General features: G+C 50.7%; 5 protein-coding genes across 5 annotated transcripts; 1 reads left to right on the top strand and 4 right to left on the bottom strand.

Annotated features, from left to right (window-relative positions):
* Positions 1-792: 792 nt before the first annotated feature.
* On the bottom strand, positions 793-1,981 carry N7496_007231 (uncharacterized protein; the record flags this gene model as incomplete). The annotated part of the gene is made up of 2 exons (XM_056700160.1): positions 793-1,101; positions 1,169-1,981. The coding sequence occupies 2 exons, from the start codon at positions 1,979-1,981 to the stop codon at positions 793-795; spliced, it is 1,122 nt and encodes a 373-aa protein (XP_056555573.1).
* Positions 1,982-5,206: 3,225 nt separating this feature from the next.
* Positions 5,207-8,820, bottom strand: N7496_007230 (cohesin subunit IRR1; the record flags this gene model as incomplete). The annotated part of the gene is made up of 2 exons (XM_056700159.1): positions 5,207-8,322; positions 8,376-8,820. The coding sequence occupies 2 exons, from the start codon at positions 8,818-8,820 to the stop codon at positions 5,207-5,209; spliced, it is 3,561 nt and encodes a 1,186-aa protein (XP_056555572.1).
* Positions 8,821-11,852: 3,032 nt separating this feature from the next.
* On the top strand, positions 11,853-13,043 carry N7496_007229 (urease accessory protein UreD; the record flags this gene model as incomplete). The annotated part of the gene is made up of 1 exon (XM_056700158.1): positions 11,853-13,043. The coding sequence occupies one exon, from the start codon at positions 11,853-11,855 to the stop codon at positions 13,041-13,043; it is 1,191 nt and encodes a 396-aa protein (XP_056555571.1).
* Positions 13,044-13,607: 564 nt separating this feature from the next.
* On the bottom strand, positions 13,608-15,203 carry N7496_007228 (uncharacterized protein; the record flags this gene model as incomplete). Its single annotated transcript, XM_056700157.1, has 2 exons — positions 13,608-14,679; positions 14,818-15,203. The coding sequence occupies 2 exons, from the start codon at positions 15,201-15,203 to the stop codon at positions 13,608-13,610; spliced, it is 1,458 nt and encodes a 485-aa protein (XP_056555570.1).
* A 615-nt stretch (positions 15,204-15,818) lies between these two features.
* On the bottom strand, positions 15,819-17,053 carry N7496_007227 (alpha/beta hydrolase; the record flags this gene model as incomplete). Its single annotated transcript, XM_056700156.1, has 2 exons — positions 15,819-15,844; positions 16,174-17,053. The coding sequence occupies 2 exons, from the start codon at positions 17,051-17,053 to the stop codon at positions 15,819-15,821; spliced, it is 906 nt and encodes a 301-aa protein (XP_056555569.1).
* Positions 17,054-17,425: the final 372 nt, after the last annotated feature.

Genomic DNA, 17,425 nt, shown 5'->3' with positions numbered 1-17,425 from the left:
ATTTCCATGCCCTCATGGTTCTATAGCAATGACGGGGGCTTTGTCCATCTCTCTCCATCCCCTTGTTGCCTTCCTCTGTCATGATCATCCCATCCCCCTTCTCAATTTCTCTGGCCCCCATTTTGATTCACGATAAAGATTCACCGTCATGTAAACCCTCCCCCCCCTTTTAGCATCCTCATACACTGGCGTATTTTGTTTGCAGGATCGGTTATTTCCTCTTTATGTTAATGTCACTTCCTTTTTCGAAGATCCGGTGTTCCCTTCTTAGGTCATGGTTTTCCCTTGTGAGCACCAGCAGGGGCGTTGATACTGGCGGATCTCTCTTCGGTAGATGCTGTTACTTGCATTTCCCAGAGTTGGATGTCTCTGTCGATGCTATGGTTGACCCTGTCTGAAGTATGGTTCAACGATCACGCCATGTTCTGTAGAATCTCTTTGCAGGCTACTTGAAAAATATTTGCGTCTTGCGCAATCCTACTGGCTTCGTCATTTTTATCGAGAAATGAACCCTTGTTCTCTTTGTAATATGATGTCATTCTCGTAATGACCGGGTGATTGGAAAGTAGACGAGGCCGACCCCATCAACCTTATTCTTAAATACCGTCTTCCTATCATGGAGACCGTTTGATAATTTCCAGGGTATTTGAAACGGCTTCATTTTCTTGGGGAATATGATGATCCCGTAAGCTCTGTTTGAAAAAGTTTATACGTGTTTGGATTCCCTTGAACAACCCGAAGTGATGTGCGGCGTTTCTTTCACTGGTCTACCTTGATAACCTATGTCACATCCTAACGCTGCTGCATTGATCGCGCACGGCGATTCTTCTCCTTCTTCTTCTTCTTCTCCTTCTTCTTCTCCTTCTTCTTCTCCTTCTTCTTCTCCTTCTTCTTCTCCTTCTTCTTCTCCTTCTTCTTCTCCTTCTTCTTCTCCTTCTTCTTCTCCTTCTTCTTCTCCTTCTTCTTCTCCTTCTTCTTCTCCTTCTTCTTCTCCTTCTTCTTCTCCTTCTTCTTCTCCTTCTTCTTCTCCTTCTTCTTCTCCTTCTTCTTCTCCTTCTTCTTCTCCTTCTTCTTCTCATTCTTCTTCTTGGGCTTTGATGGCTTCAGCGTCGTCAATCGAATCCCAGATACGTTCTGCTAAATTCTGCAGCATATCCACTGTCAACACGAAATCACCCTCGCCCTCTCCTGGCGCATCCAACAGCAGTGCACGGAATGGTATGGTTAAGGAGTCTCCTTCAATCGTAGGGCTAGAGCCATCTCTCCCTCTCCGCAGGAGAATTCGCTGGACCATTCGAGGTGGCGGGGGATTTGTGATACGTCTGTTAATAACCTGGCGACCACCGGTTGTGATATGGATATCGCGTAGTGGTGGTTCGAATGCTGGAGTCCAGGATTTGATTTCAATGTTGTGAGATCTTCTCTTGATGTCGATGGTGATCCCCATTCTGACTTCGCCTTTTGATCCATTGATCCACCAAGCAATATCCTTTTCGATTTTTGCAGTAGTCTCTGAAAACCCAACTTCCAATGCCACCGTTGGGAATTCTCTCTCTTGACAGGCCGGTTTCCAGGATCGGTCTGCCTGCTTGCTTCGATCGGGGTTATCCACACGAGTCGCTCCGCAATTCGCAATCCGTCCGTAGACTTTCATCTCTCGTGCGAGTATTATAAGTATCACCTCGAAACTAGACGCCGCTTCTTCGTGTGGTTGACCGGGCATTGTGAGGATGAGAATCTGAAGTGAAGGCGAATAGTCACAGCGTCCTGGCAATTCTTCCTCGTGTTTGGCTAGTCTGCCTGCCGGGAAGTGTTTCAAGACGACGAAACGATCCTCGACCGAGAAAGGAGGGTAAAGGCTCTCTAGAACGCACTGTTTATCGTAACGGTAAACTGGCGTGTCAGAGGGAAGGTGCGCGAGAAACGTCCCTGCACCTTCTTCTTCTGACACGACGCCCTCGCTTTGATACGCATATGGCATGTTTGCTTGAACGAAATACCAGTGAGGATATTTGAAGATGGTGATCTGTTGAATTTTACTTCAAGGGGAGATTACAGCGTGTCACATACTCGTAGCCATGATGTCATGCCCACGGCGTCGAATTCTAGCGGAATCAATTCATTGCAGAGACGCAGGCAATCCTAATACGTATACATTGTATGCGGAAGTTGCTGGCCTTTTTATGCTGCGTCCGAGCCAACATCAAAAAATTATCTCACACTCTCGTCAGAATAGCCTGTTGGCGTCTCGAGGGTCGCATCGCTGAGAGGTTTCGTGTGTAGAGCCGATTGTTCGATCCTCCCTATAGTTGGCCTTGGTTTCTGCCATTGCATTTGAATTTCGAAGTTTTTGGACAGGGTGGTCTTTCAGGTGGGCCGCAATAAGGACTGAAAATAAGTCGTGGTGTATCATCGGCACAAGTGTATCGAAAAGGCGTATATATGATGCGAGGTCCTAACAATGTAAAGATTCTCCCAAGAAGTCAGCATCGGCCCGCATTAGAAGATTGAGAAGACCTACGGCCATTTGAAAGAATAGAGACGGCGAGGAGAACAGACAAGATGATGCAAACGAAACCACAGAAGATAGCAACCAGCCCTAGAACGAAAGAGAGCTCAAACCTGAAGGGCCGGAGTATATAAATCAGCGAACAAAGAGTCGCTCAGACACAGAAAAGCGGCCGGTCATAGAGACTGCACTCAAATAGACAGCGGATTGCACATGGCCGAAGACAACCACATACGGACATGGTTATAAAGCCCAACAGCACAAAAAGGAGCAACGGTCGAATAGTCCATCAACAGGAAGGCAGCCCCCGCAGCGATAATTGCCAGGCTTTTGCAATGGAAATCGGTAATGACCATCCGATAAAGCGGACAGATCGATGGTGCACAGGTCAATCCACTCTGGACTCGACACTAGTCTATCTTGACAACCCAGGTCACATCCTAACGCTGGGCCGTCTCGACAACCCTGGTACTGACACTGGTCACATCCTGACACTAACCACAATTTGACGCTGGTCCATCTTGACGCTGGTCCGCCTTGTTAACCCAGATCACATCCTGACACTGGCCCGCCTCGGCGCTAGTGGTCTCAGCGTTGATCTGTCTTGATAACCTATGTCACGCCCTGACACTAGGCCAGACTGGACAAAGGTCAGACTCAACAAAAGTCATTCTCGATAACCTAGGTCACATCCTAACACTAGGCCATCTCCACGTAGGTTCATCTTGACGCTATCGGTCTCGACGCTGGTCGATCTTGTTAACCCCGGTCACATCCTGACACTGGGCCGTCTCAACGCTATTGGTCTCGACGCTGGTCCGTCTCGTTCACATAGTCACATCCTGACGTTGTTCAAAATTTGAAGCTGGTCACAACCTAAAGACCCCGGTGAGCATTTTCCAGATACTAGTCCAAGAAAAAAGGAAGATACCGAAAAGCCTTAGTACTGAGAGGCTGACCAATGACAGTTGAAAAAGGCCTTTCTAAGAAAGCACCTAGGGAAGGGGCAGCTTGCAAGGTATTGATCTCTGCAGAAGAGGTGGTGTCCGAGGTGAAATCGAATCGGAAGGCAGAGAAGAGACTCCGCGAAACTGGGATTTGGACTTCGGAGCGAGGCTGAGTAAGAACTAGCACAATTTTCGAGAGAGATGGTGTGCAAGGCGAGGTACTCCGGCCTTGTCTAGAGGTGGGCCAAATCACGAGAAGTATTCACGTCAGATTAAGCGATAGTACACCGAGAAACTGCCCGGCGATTTCAGTGGCCGAAGCTTGTTAACCTCGATAATAGTGGGCAGTTAAGGAAGTGAGCAAGGTACTAAGGCCTCGTCCGGGATTCGATGCAGGGGGCGCGATCAAGAAGGCCTGGAGGTTTAGAGGGATTCAAAGTCGCAAGAGTCGAAAGAGTCGATAAATTTAATGAATATAATGAATATGACGAGGTTGACGAAGTGAAGAAGAGAGAGGGTTATGGAGAGGAGGATAGCAAGGAGTAGAAGAGGGGACAAAAGGGTAGAAGGGAAAGGTATAAAGTCAGGTGGCTTGTTCCTTCCTTCTTAGGAAGGAACTCATCACGTATGTTTAGATACGTTCTACACCGAGGTTGATAGCCTTATTTCTAAGGTTCTGAATTATAAAAAATCTGGAAAGCCTAGTGCAAGGTTAATACATATAGGGAGGCCTTTGTGAGCTTAAGGGTTATATCCCATTAACTCCAAAAATTAGCCTAGATATTGGGAACATCGACTTAATAGCGTCTGGCACTGGTTTAATAACGGATAAAGGATAGTTTCGAATAAGTCCTGGCTACTGTTTTTGTATATTGATGTACTACTATGAGTACACAATTGGGCAGACTATATACAAGCACTGAAGCAAAAACGGATTCCCTAGGGCAAGCTGACTGGCTGATTAGCTGTGCTGTGACTCTTCGGTATGTACCTCGCCACTTTAGCACTATAGAACCAGGCGTTTTCGTGACACTGGTACGGCTACGATGCTAGGCTCAATTAGAAACCCACCCCCCCCCCCCCCCCCCCGGGGACCATACTAGGTTTCAAATCATCTGATCACTCATACTTTCAAAGATAAGCCTTGAGATGTTACTAGGGTTCTCCGGAAAAATGATTAGAAAGACATTCCGAAGGATCTTTAGAAAAAGAGCAGGCTTATCCAGCTAGGCCTTTATTTCCATCTCTTGTTTCAAATTTTACTACTGTACATGCATACGTTATTAGGTAGCTAACCACCCTCAGCATGCTTATAATAGATCGAAGCTGCTCAGTATATTTGCAGTTCACCATCCCCAACTACCAGATACCAACTATTCCTCCAGTTACACGATCAAGTTACTCGCCCAACCTGTCGTATTTGAGTATCTGCTCCATGCTAAACCATAAAACTAGGTTGCACTTGTAAGAATGATACATTTGGTTGTGCCGAATCATAGCAGAATCAATTCATGGCGGAGACGCAGTCAATCTTAATACATATACATTGTATGCGAAAGATGGCCATCATTCGCAAATAAGAATCAAAATCTCGTGCATATGTGGTACAGGGAGGAATGTAATTTAAACATCGGGAATATTAGAAAGGACAAAAAAAGGTAGAAAGGAGACAGTGGAATAATATCAAAGGCTTATCAAAAGCAAAATTCCTCATCATATGAATCACTTAAAAGCTCTGCAGACAGCAGACTTAATCGCCCATCACCTCATCCTCATCCGATTCGGGTGCTGGGTCATCAAGCTCTTCATTCTCTTCATTCTCACGGTCAATATCTTCATCGACGAGACCGCGAGTACGCAAATCCTCCTCGTCATCTTCCTCCACTGGATCAGCGTCGTCCCCATCCTCCTCGTCCTCGTCCTCATCCTCGTCGATGCGTTCAGCAGACTTGAAGTCCTTCTTGGTCGTAAGTGCCTCGCCTTCACCGGCATCAGGCTTCGCAGACTGTTTGCCCTTGCTGCGTGGCGCGCTGCGAGGCTTACGCTCCTCAAGGTACGACAGGACCTCGCGGTAATTTTGGCCGAGGCCGTGCTTGTTATGCAAGAGTCGTTTCTTAAGGGAGCCGCGCTTCGACCCAGAGGCATCAATCACGCGGCCGATGATGGCTAGAACGAGTTTACCCGTCAACTCACAGAGACGCTGCTCCGCAATCATGCTGCTCCGTAGACGCTCGTTGGCAACGGCCTCATCATCAGAGTCACTCGCTTCATCGTCATCCTCCGGTTCGTCCTCAGAGGCAGGCGCATCATCCTCTGCGGGTTCAAGGTCGCGGTTGGACTTTTTAGCGAAGATGCGCTCGGCACTGCTTTGGATCTTGGCGACGATAGATTGACCCTCTGACGGAATCTCGTGCACAAGGCTCTGAGCTTGGAAGAGAACATCCTCATCATTCCCGACGCCCTGACCGATGTTGCGAAGAGTGCCGAAGAGAGTATGAAGGTCTAGATACGTTGTGACAGCTGTGAATCGGAGATCGTCGAGGCCAGCACGCTTCTGCATAATCGGAAGAAGGGCAGAGGCAAAGGTCTCACGGCTCTTCGTGAGAGATTCGAAGTATGACGTAGTGAAAGTCGCTTTCCCCTCCTTCAATGAAGCTGCGAGAGCCTGCACCTTCCACATGAAATAGAAAAGCAATGTCCGGATGCTGTTGGCTACCACTTCAGTCTCGGCTTTGGCAATATCCTCATCCTCGTCCGGCTTGCGAATGCCACGCTTGGTCAAACGGATGAGTGTATTGAATGGAGCCTCGAGTGTGTCTTTCTTGGATTTTGAGTGAACCTTTGGTACCGTCTCCAGGATAGTTGTGCAGTCGGTAATTGTAGAGAGGTTGAAAATTCGTGTAACAGTGTTGGCAAGGTCGGTGATGGTGGGATCTGAAATGTAGGCGGCTGCCTGGACATCCTTTTTGCGAGACAGCGCACCGAGTGTGTCAATCATATCGTCCCACAACTCCTGAACTTTACCCTCAAGAGCCTCACGCATTTCCTCAGAGCTCTTGGCATGCAGGAAAGCAACGCTGGCCTCGGCTAAGACATCTTGGTCCGAGTGAGTCAGGAACTGCTTGTTGATGTCGTTCAGCAACGATGTGTAGGCGGTGGCATCCTTCTGGAGGTCTTGAATGGTATCCAAGTCCACTAGATGCTCCAGACGCAGAACGGCAGATGCAGCTTCGGGTGCGGATCCGAATTTGTTCAGAAGCTGAGGAATGATTTGAGCAAGACCATGAGAAATTTCCTCCTGCAGTTCAGGGATCTTGGCAGTTAGCGCCTTGACCTTGCGTCCGCGCTTGTCGATATCGGACTTTGCAACATCAAGCACACGGAGCTTGACTGCGGCACATAGAATCTCAAGAAGAATTGATTCCTGTCCTTCATTCATCTTGTACAATGTCCGCAAAACTCCAGCAGTATCATCTTCCGCCGGCTCATCCTCAATCTGCGAGTGGTCATACAGCAGATAACCAGCCAGGGACTGCCATTGAGAGAGTTCCTCCATGTGTGGGTAAATAGCCTCGGTCGCCAGAACGAATCGTGAATCTGCAGGTGCTCCAGAAAGCACACCGCGAGCTGTGGTCTGTTCAGGAGCCTCCTCCTCGCCATGATCATCATAAGCTTGGAAGATATCCACCAGATTCTTGAATTTGATCCACGAGCGCTTGGGCGTCTCGAACTCATCCTCGTCATCGTCGTCGGCAAATATATCATTCATCTCATCCGCGACCTCCTCAGTCGACGCTTCAAATGCGTCCTGGACATTGGCAACGAAGAAGCGACCTGCGGTCTTCCGGATCCGTGGGTCGATGTCGAAGACCAATTTACCGATGGCATCAATATCGTCAGGTTCGAGTAATCCTCCCTCACGAAGGTGGTTCAGCAGCTCAATTGCAGCCACGCGGACATTGATGTCGGCATCCTGCGCAGCAATCTCCACAATGCGCGGACGGAATCGATCCGTAAAGGAGTGAAGAACGGCAATGTTATCCTTGTTCTCATAGAGAGGAAGCAATTGCGTCAGAACTACCAGCCGGGTGTGCGCGACCACGTCAGCCAGGGTCCATCCTAGATATCGCAAGTACTGGCCCTCGAAGAACATCTCTCGGTATGTCGCGATCCATCTGCCAAGAGACGCCAGGCATTCGCCCCGAATAACGCCATCGACATCCCGATAGCGGTGGACGAAGACAGTATCGAATCCATCTTGCAAGAACTCGTCCAGACGCTCAATCTTTGTTTCACCTTCGGAGATGGCTGTTTGAATTGCTTCCACTCGGCCCTTGTTGACGGTCTTCTTCTTCTTCTCGCTCTCGAGCTGTTTGCGGGAGGTCGTTACCGTAGTCGTTACTTCGCGTGCGATTCCGCACAATGCAGTGGTCATGGCTAGTGAGATGATAGTTGCCGTATGTCGGAATGGCCGAATGCCAGCTGTGGAGATACATGAGATCCAAATTTGGATATTCTCAAGCAGAGCCACATCCGTGTATAGAATCGAGGAGTGGTGGAAGGTTTGGATCAATGCGGCGAAGAACTCCTCGAGAACGGGTTGGAATGCGCGGTATTTTTTCTCTTTGGAAACGAGGGGATAATCAGGGATCTTGTGCGCAATGTAGACTGCTTGTAGCTCAGTAATGTGTTCAGGCGCATGGTCCACCTCTACCACCTGCTCCTCGGTGATTTCCAAGTCATCTCCAGTGCATCGAAGAATAAAATTGACCAAGTCACGCATGGCCACTGCGGGGTTATTTTGATATTGACTCAGCCACTGGGCAGCAGCCGTCTCCGCATTGTTGCTCTTTCCGAAAACATCCGCTGTACATAATGGTTAAACGGAACTTCTGCGTGCATTGGTTAGGAGTACTTACCATATAATCCCCGTTCACCAGATGCCAGGCTGGGTCGAACTTTGATCTTGCGGGGACGCGACGTTGGCAGTCGACCGTTTGTTGCGGGTCGAAAAGCCAGCTGTCTTCCCACGCCATTGCTCGCGACCTTGGGCTTCTTCGCAGCGTGTGTACCTCTCTTGGCGGGGGCCTTCTTTGTGTTCTTCTTGCGTGCGGCACGTCGCTTCTCTCTCAGTTCCTCCTCGTCGGCCTCTTCGTCGGCCGCATCGTCACTTTCGGACTCCGATATGTCATCACTGTCTGACTGGTCGAGCGCGTCGCCACGCTTGCGCTTTCCGCTGGCATTAGCCTCGAGGATGGAGTGGTTGCTCTGCGAAAAGACTTCGGGTCGTCGCGTCATGCGACCCGACTTGCGTCGGTCTTCAGCGGGCGTGGACGCCGGGCTACTTGGGTTGTCCACGTCCATGATGAAGAGGCTGTGTGTATTCGTGTGTAGGATTGAGATTCAAGTGACTGCAAGGATTCAAGAAGAATTGTGTCAGCCAGAATGGAGAGCTGAGGGAACAATGGACAGTTGGGGATACACGTACGTTAGGACCAAACGCGCTCCGTGGAACGCGCCGTGCAACGGCAGCAAACGGGATCCGGCGAATGGGCACACCGGTAAAAGGGGGACTCTGGTTGATGTTGGGAAAGATCTAGAGTCGCGGCAGCCAGATTTACTGCATGACAGAGTGGGTGCGTGAATCGATCGTCCGGGGAAAAATAAAGAAACCCGATAGACGAAAAGAGCGGGGGTCTCGAGGAAACGTTAAGGAGGTGCGACGCGACTGGGTGCCTGAGCGCCTGGTAACCTCGTGGTTGATGGCCTGGAAGCCTTGCAGCCTGAATGCCTTACCGCCTTATACTATGGCCTGAGGAATCAACTGACTATGTTGGGATTATTAACACCCTAAAATTCAGGCCATCGAAGTTAACGTGGTCGGTAAGCGAGTGGGCCATGTAAGCGAGCGGGCCACCTAACCGCTTTTTCGCGTCCTACCACGTTCATCTATCTTCTATCCACCACCATGCCTCCAATTCGCGCCGGGTTAAGCCAGGATGCTATGCAACAAGAGGGCCGCATCTTATTAGCTGTACAAGCTATAAACAACAAGGAAATCGGCTCTATTCGGAAGGCTGCAGACCAGTTTCAAGTTCCCCGGAATACGCTCACGCGTCGACTACGCGGTACTACAAACCGTGCTGAATCTCGCGCAAATTCTCATAAATTAACAGAGATCGAAGAGGAACTACTTCAGCAGCGGATACTATCGCTAGATCGACGTGGAGCAGCCCCTACACAAGCTCATGTACGAGAAATGGCTAATTTGCTACTCGCGAAGCGTGGTTCTATCTCTATCCAAACCGTCGGCGAAAAATGGGCATATAACTTTATCCAACGCCATCCGGACCTTAAATCTCGCTTTTCACGACGATACGACTACCAGCGAGCACTACAAGAGGATCCAAAGATTATTCAAGAGTGGTTTAACCTCGTACAAACCACGATTCAGCAATACGGTATCCTCGCGGACGATATCTATAACTTTGACGAGACTGGGTTCGCGATGGGCCTTTGTGCGCATCAAAAAGTGATTACTCGAGCGGAATACTACGGTCGGAGATCGGTTTTACAGCCAGGGAACCGCGAGTGGGTAACCGCAATCGAGTCAATTAACGCTTCGGGGTGGGCACTTCCACCGACGCTTATTTTTAAGGGCAAGCAATATAATCAAGCCTGGTTCAAAGATCTTCCGTACGACTGGCGCTTCGAAGTTAGTACGAACGGGTGGACGTCTAACGAAATAGGCCTTCGCTGGCTTCAAAAGCAATTTATTCCGTCGACAAATAGTCGTACGCGCGGAAGATATCGACTTTTAGTCCTCGACGGACACGGAAGCCATCTAACAGCAGAATTCGACCAAATCTGCGCGGATCACGATATTATACCGATCTGTATGCCAGCACATTCCTCGCATCTTTTACAACCGCTTGATATCGGATGTTTCGCGGTTTTAAAGCGCGCATACGGTGGTTTAGTCGGCCAGAAAATGCGGCTCGGGATTAGCCATATCGACAAGCTTGATTTCCTCACAGCTTATCCACAAGCTCGTACCGACGCATTTAAATCAGAGACGATTCAAAATAGCTTCCGAGCAGCAGGATTAGTACCTTTTAATCCCGAACCAGTGCTATCAAAGCTCAATATTCAACTTCGGACGCCTACGCCGCCCTCAAGCCGCGGTAGTCAAGCAAGCGCTTTTTGCCCCCATACGCCCGCGAACGTGGACGAGCTTTATAAGCAAGCAGCTTCAATTAAAGCTTTCCTAAAACGACGCTCGAAAAGTCCCCCATCGCCGTCGCAGGCCGCGCTAAACCAGCTTATTAAAGGCTGTCAAATCGCGATGCAAAACGGTATCTTTCTCGAGCAAGAAAATAAGCAGCTACGCGAGGAAAATACTACACAGAAGAAAAAGCGTGCTCGTACAACTAGATGGATAGCTCACGATGACGGTCTGAGTGTACGAGAAGCAATGGAGCTCGAGGAAGCTCATAATGCCTTTTTTCAGGCCATACCAGGTCCACGAGTGCCACCAGCGCAGGGTATACCGGCACCGAAGCCGAGGGCCTTACCTAAATGCGGCAATTGCAGTGAAATAGGGCATAAGAAGAATTCTTGTCCAAATAGAGAATAATGAATATAAAGGAGTTGTGGTTGATATATATCGATAAATGTGTAGAAATTCTGGTTGGGTGGCCCGCTCGCTTACATGGCCCACTCGCTTACCGACCACGTTAACTACCTAACCGAATGCGCCGCCCCTGGCAAGATGACATAATCTCGGTCACGCGCACCTCTTGAGCGGCTTGCGGGGGTCCCCATAGGGCAAGTCCAAAGCCGCCGACTTGGCCGAGACTTACTGGGCATTTGCTAGTGCGAAGATCCATGGATCTTGTGTGTCATAAAAACTCCTCTCGGCGCAGCAATTCAGTCCACTTCGCTCGGTCTGACGGAGCCAACAAGTCATGAGAGACCCCCGCTTGACACATCGTGCTTGTCCATGGAATTGCTGGAGCCAACGACTGGGCCACGACCACCGACGGTAACCTCCCAAGAGTGGATGCGCCATTGACTAATGAATGCCATCATCGCCCCAGCGTGGCCAGGGCTAAAATTATATTCCACTTAAAACCCCCGAGATCCCAAGAGTCCGGGGTAAGAAAGGAAAAAAAAACTCAGTTTCTGCACATGCGCATCATGCTACAGAGCGTCACAGCCACCATTCCCTCCTAACATTTTTGCATCATTTCATGCTGGCTTGGCTCATTCTCCCCTTCCGCCCCTCTCTAGCTTGATAAGCCTTCACCCGACCCACCTCTTTTCCTCTTGACTCCCCATTTCTTCTCCCCAAGTTACCTCACCAAAAACACAACAACTTACACACAACCGGCATCATGCGACAACCAGCAATGCCCATCCGCTCGCCCTTCGAGTCTTCCATCGCGAAGCCGGGCCAAGGCACCGTCGTCCTCTCCCTCCTCCCACCTAATAACCCCACCCTCACCACTCTCACCTACAAATACCCATTGAAGCTCGTCCCCAGAGCCCCGGGCTTCATCCCGACTCCAGAGTCCTCTGCATTGTCGAGCTCATGTCCTTCAAGGCCGGTCCACCTTTACCTTCTTACTTACGGTGGTGGTCTACTACCGGGTGATCATATCGAGGTGTCGATCAAACTCGAGCCGAGGACTCGCATGGTAGTGACCACGCCGCAAGGGAGCACCAAAATCTTCAAGACCGAGCCCGGCAACGCCAATGGCATCAAATTGATCAAGGGCCATCGCAAGCAAATGCCGGCCAACCAACACCTCGCCGACATGAGTCAACAATCTCTGGACGTACGAATCGGTCGCCAAGCAGCGCTGTGCTACTTGCCCGACCCATCCGTCCCCTTCAAGAACAGTCGCTACGCGCAAGTACAAACATTCACTGTCGATGCCGCCGCCAAGGGTGACGAGCGCAGCAGTCTGTGTGTTCTGGACTGGGTTACGCAAGGTCGGACGTCACGCGGAGAAAACTGGAACTTCCGCTTCTGGCGCGGCCGTAACGAAGTCTGGGCTACCGATGAGAAGACGGGCAAGAGCCGGCTCCTGCTGCGTGACTCGGTCATCTTGGATGATGAGACCGAGGACCTCGATATTTCAGATGAGGACTCTGACGAGGAAGCCGGCGAGAGTGGGCTAAATAGCCACTCTGGCCGCGCTGACACGCCACCGCCGCAGGCCGGCCTGGTGCCTTTGAACGTCATTCAGGAACGCACGCGCCCACACGGAGTTGTGGGTACGCTGATCCTATCAGGCCCGGTGTTCGACAGCCTCGGCACATACCTCATGCACCAGTTCAACTCCCAGCCCCGGATTGGCAGCCGGAATTGGGCCTCATCGGCACCATCGACGGCACCCGAGCCGTCGCTCAGTACCAAGGGCGATGTCACTTGGACGGCAGCTCGCGTGCGCGCCGGCTTCGTCCTGGTCAAGTTCGGCGCCAAGGACTTCGAGACAGCCAAGGACTGGCTCGGAGGTCTCCTTCGCGAAGAAGGCAGTATTATCCGTGAATTCGGCGAGGAAGCCCTCTTCTGCCTTTGATTTTGTTTATCTCTTCAACATCCTTTGCGTCTGTTTCAACAAATCCCATCACCTCCATCTGCGTCTGGAGTTTCCAGTACGCTCCGTTTGATGATACCCCCCAATGGGCCCCCGTGGCATGTACATCTCCAGGGCCTATATCAGGGTCTGTCTTTGTGATATTCATTGTACTTGTTTTTTTAGCATTTGCATCATCGTTTGGTCATTCAGCATTGCCATATAGCAAGGGCAGACCAGGACTATCCTGGCTCAGCCAAATAAACTAGGGACTACTTTATCCACAACCTGCATCGCAGCCACAAAAAAGCTTGACTGCTTCAATGAATCTTGATTTTCAACACCTTTCTGAAATAAGCCATCTGTAAATGTAACCACCATACATCCATTAGAATGAAACGAAAGAGAGATGAGAGAAAAGAAAATGTAAAATCTATCAGGGCGCATAAGGTATCTTAAAAAATGTCATCAAAAAAAGCCCCAACCCTAAACGCCAGTCCCGTTCCTCATGTACGTAAATCGAGATCTCGTTTCCCCCATAACGCCGCCAGAACAACCTCATCATGGCTAGAACCACCAATCGAAGATTCGGATCTTCCAGTCCCCCTTCGTCGCAGCAACCAAGTCATCCACATTGAGCATATCAACCCCCTCCTGCACGAGGATCCGCCAAATATGATTCCGCAAACTGAGCGGCCAACTCGGTAACCCCCAGTATCGCACTTTCAGTCCATGGCTATGCGCAATCCGGACCTGCCGCCGGATAGCCTCCATCTGGGTCTCCGTGAAATGGAAGGGCCAGGGGAATCCGACAGCCTTTTTGAAGTCGACGGAGGCGTAGTAGCTGTTGGTGACGTTGAAAGTGTGCGCGTTGATACTGTCCGGCATCCCGGATAGACCCTGGCCCATTCCCGTGGACCGTTTCACGGGCGAGACGTACGCACCGACCTGGCCGCGGTCCAGGCCCAGATCATCGATCAGCTTGTCGAGTGGGGCGTCGAAAAAGATATCCCGGTAGGTCGTGTTTGCGGTGAGTAGGTCGAATGGCGTGTTCCCCGTTCCGACGACCGTCACGGGTCCGGGGATGATATCGCGCCCATTAAAGAAAGTGAGATATCCCCGGTCTCTCAACGGTGCCAATTCTTTCACCACGGCGGGCCAAGTTGCCGCGCCATCCGTTTTGAAATCAATCAGCAAGACCAGGCTCTGGCCGGGGTCTGTATCGAAGACCCCGTGCGGGGGTGTATCGATCGTGCGCTGGAAGGGAGTAACCGGGTTCTGACGATCGAGAATGCGCACGAGTGGGTCGACGTACAAGGATTGCAGGGTACGGCGCTTCGTCAGCGCAGATCGTGTGTGGCCGACGTACAGTTCCTCGTCGAAGAGCCAGACATCGGCCTCGACTCCGATGCAGCCTGCCTGTAGGGCAGAGAAGAGAGGCACCCGGCGCCAGTAATCATTATGGGAGTGGCAGCCGACGGGAATCACTTCGCGCGTGAAATCGGTCGGCCAGTGGGCGATGTCGTCGGTGTTGGTCTGTTCGCTGGTTTGCATCAACAAGCGTGCCGCGCGGTCATATTCGTCCGGGAAGAAGATCAGGCCGATTCCGCAGGCAATGGAGATGAACTGGATAATCCCTCTAGGGTCGAATTGTCAGTTTCGGCGTTAATTTGATGATTTGGCCTCGACCATCCATAATTGATTCGTAGATTCCATCGATCCGAAATTCCCCCCACACCTCCCTTAGCTCCCCGTAGTACAGTAAAGGCGGACTTACAGCATGACGAAAACCCCCAAGAATCCCCGCACCAACCAGCGCTCCACACTCGACCGACAAGACCGCTTCTTCCTCTGCAGCGGCTGGTCCTCCGAAAGCAGCGGTAAAGCGTCGTCACGATCAGCCAGGCGAGTCGTAAATCTGGACCGAATGAAGGCCGCCAGGGTCTGGCGCCATTTCCCAATGCTCGGCCCCACCTTTGCGCGGGGGATCGCTTCAACTCGCACGGTAGCGCTGCCCTTAGCAACTCTCTCGGCGTTAATGTGAGCATTCGACACGGTAATAGATGGAGGTGAGTCGGTGTAGACCTCGAAAGGCACTTCGAGTAGACATTCGGAAGTGACTCTGGGACCGGTCATGTCCAACGGCTGGTAAGAGACGCCCATTGCGGGCGCGAGGGGTCTCTGTAATCCGCAGGGTGGAGAGGGGAAGTAAAAGAGTTGGAGAAAGACACGACGAAGTAAAGATTCATGATGGGGAGGGGAGGTGGAAGGTATTGTATATATTGGGCCTCGACGACTAATCGATGATGGGGGGATTTTTGTGAGAGTGCGCCCGTGGTTGAACCCCTCCCCCTCTATCGGCAAGCTAAGAGTCACCAATTCACTATCCCAACCCTACGAATGGCCAGTGCCCTCGCTGCAAAGTGCCGCAGGAGAAAAAAAGGTCAGAGGCAAAGGCTATTTTGCGTCCAAACGTTCCAGCCATGCCGTGCTGCTGCGGTCACCCATTGGATGGTTTGGGTGGAACGACCGCACTTTCTTTGGGCTGGCAGACCAACGAGATCACCCGATGGACGCCACGCAGGGACACTCAGTTGTTGGTTGGTATCTTCGAAAGAGAACTGTAGCTTGATACTTGGTTCACTGCGGAGTATACTTCCAGCTATACTTCCTATACTTCTGTCCACGAGGAACACCGCATGGGTCCGCATGCAGACACCCAGAGCTCAGATAGGCTCCGTCCACTACAGCTAAGATGTACAAGGATCCACCTCGTTGCTAAGATCCCGAGAGGATCTCCGCATCTACAACCTTAGATTACAGCGCTGGCCGGGATTGCCTTTCATGCCGGAAGACTTGTTCCAGGATTATATATGGTAATAACGTAAAACCACGAAACATGAGTAAGCTATATGCTTATGTACTGTTCCTAACTAGGTTAAAACCTAAATCCAAGTAAGAAACATCGACCTCTGGCGGTGTAAGATGATTATCCATGTATTGCGCAGCAGAAATAGATTCACGGCATCAGAAATAGCCAAGGCCGCGAAATACTGTGATGCCAATCAATGGAACGTGGCTCTCCACGTCCTTCTTCCCCAGTTAAATAAAAGAATACATCTGCCCAACACACGGCCAAAGGCCATCGGCAGTCCAAATTTGAACCATGTCAAAGGTTTAAAGAGGGCAGTACCCGGCACAACTATCGCCTTATCACCTCCATCAACGGCCAGCTTAGGCTTGTTGCTCCTTGAGTGGCTAAATGCATCGACGGCCTCTAAAATGATCTCCACCGTTAACACAGGTTGACTCAGAAAAGGCGAATGGCTCGTTTGCAGCTCTCGATGCTCCACACTAGCCCCCATTTCTCTCGCCATACCAACTGTCATCCGCTGAGCCAGCACTGGTATTCCCCGATCCTCCGTAGTCCCGATATACCAAGACGGCACATCTTTCCACCCGGCGTAAGTGTACTCGCCGCCTTCAAACAACGCCTTGAGACTCTGACTCGTGAGTTGGGAGATCCAGTATTCGGCCTCGTCCTCTGGCAGATCGTGGTAGAACAGTTCCCGTGGGGAAGTAACGAGCTCGGCGTAGCCAGTTTCGTTATTCACACGCCAGGCCGGCGGCGGACGACCGAAGAAAGGATCCATAAAGGACAGCCCAGTCAAGGTGAAGCCAGAGGCTATGAGAATTAGACCAATGACGTATCCTGATGGACTGTCATCAGCGTCTTTTGGCTTTGTAAAGCCTTTAATGGCGCTGTTGCCCACCATGCCGCCATACGAGTGCGCAATAACAACGACATTGCGTCCGTTACTTGTCTCGGCGGAAATCGCATCTCGGGCTACATCTAGATCATCTTTGAAACTCGCTTCGGGGTTATGTGCTGTTGATGGAAGAGGCACTGCGACACATTTGAACTTGGGCTCCAGGAGCTTAATGATCGGGTCATAGCATATCGGTCTATGCCAGGAACCTGGTATGAAGATGAGGGTCGGGGGACTCGACATGATAAGAGTTCAATAAGACCCAGCGGCCTTTAATTGGTGGTAAGAATGCAATAGAATCGATCGTGTAGAACGTTGAGTAGAAGTTTGAACAGACACAGCCCATCGAGTGTGGCCGTTAAGGGGGTTCCGACCAACAAAATCAGGTTTGAAAGTGAAGGTTATGCTATAGCACGTGACGGCCGATGGATTTGGCTCTCATTGTATTCGGCATCTTCCCATTCAGCCAATGAGGGCTGTTCTGTGGCGTGATATGCTACCGGAGGGCTGGCCATCATGCGCTACATCACTGGGTAAAGGATAAACGGAAAAATAAGGAATTCATGGATGATCTGCGTCATAGCGCTTATATACAACGAATGCAATGGTCCCAAA

Source organism: Penicillium cataractarum (genome assembly GCF_028827025.1).
Source record: "Penicillium cataractarum strain IBT 29864 chromosome Unknown utg000005l, whole genome shotgun sequence".
NCBI lineage: Eukaryota > Fungi > Ascomycota > Eurotiomycetes > Eurotiales > Aspergillaceae > Penicillium > Penicillium cataractarum.
The sequence above is the reverse complement of the archived record's forward strand: the minus strand, read 5'-3'. Positions and strand labels throughout refer to the sequence as shown.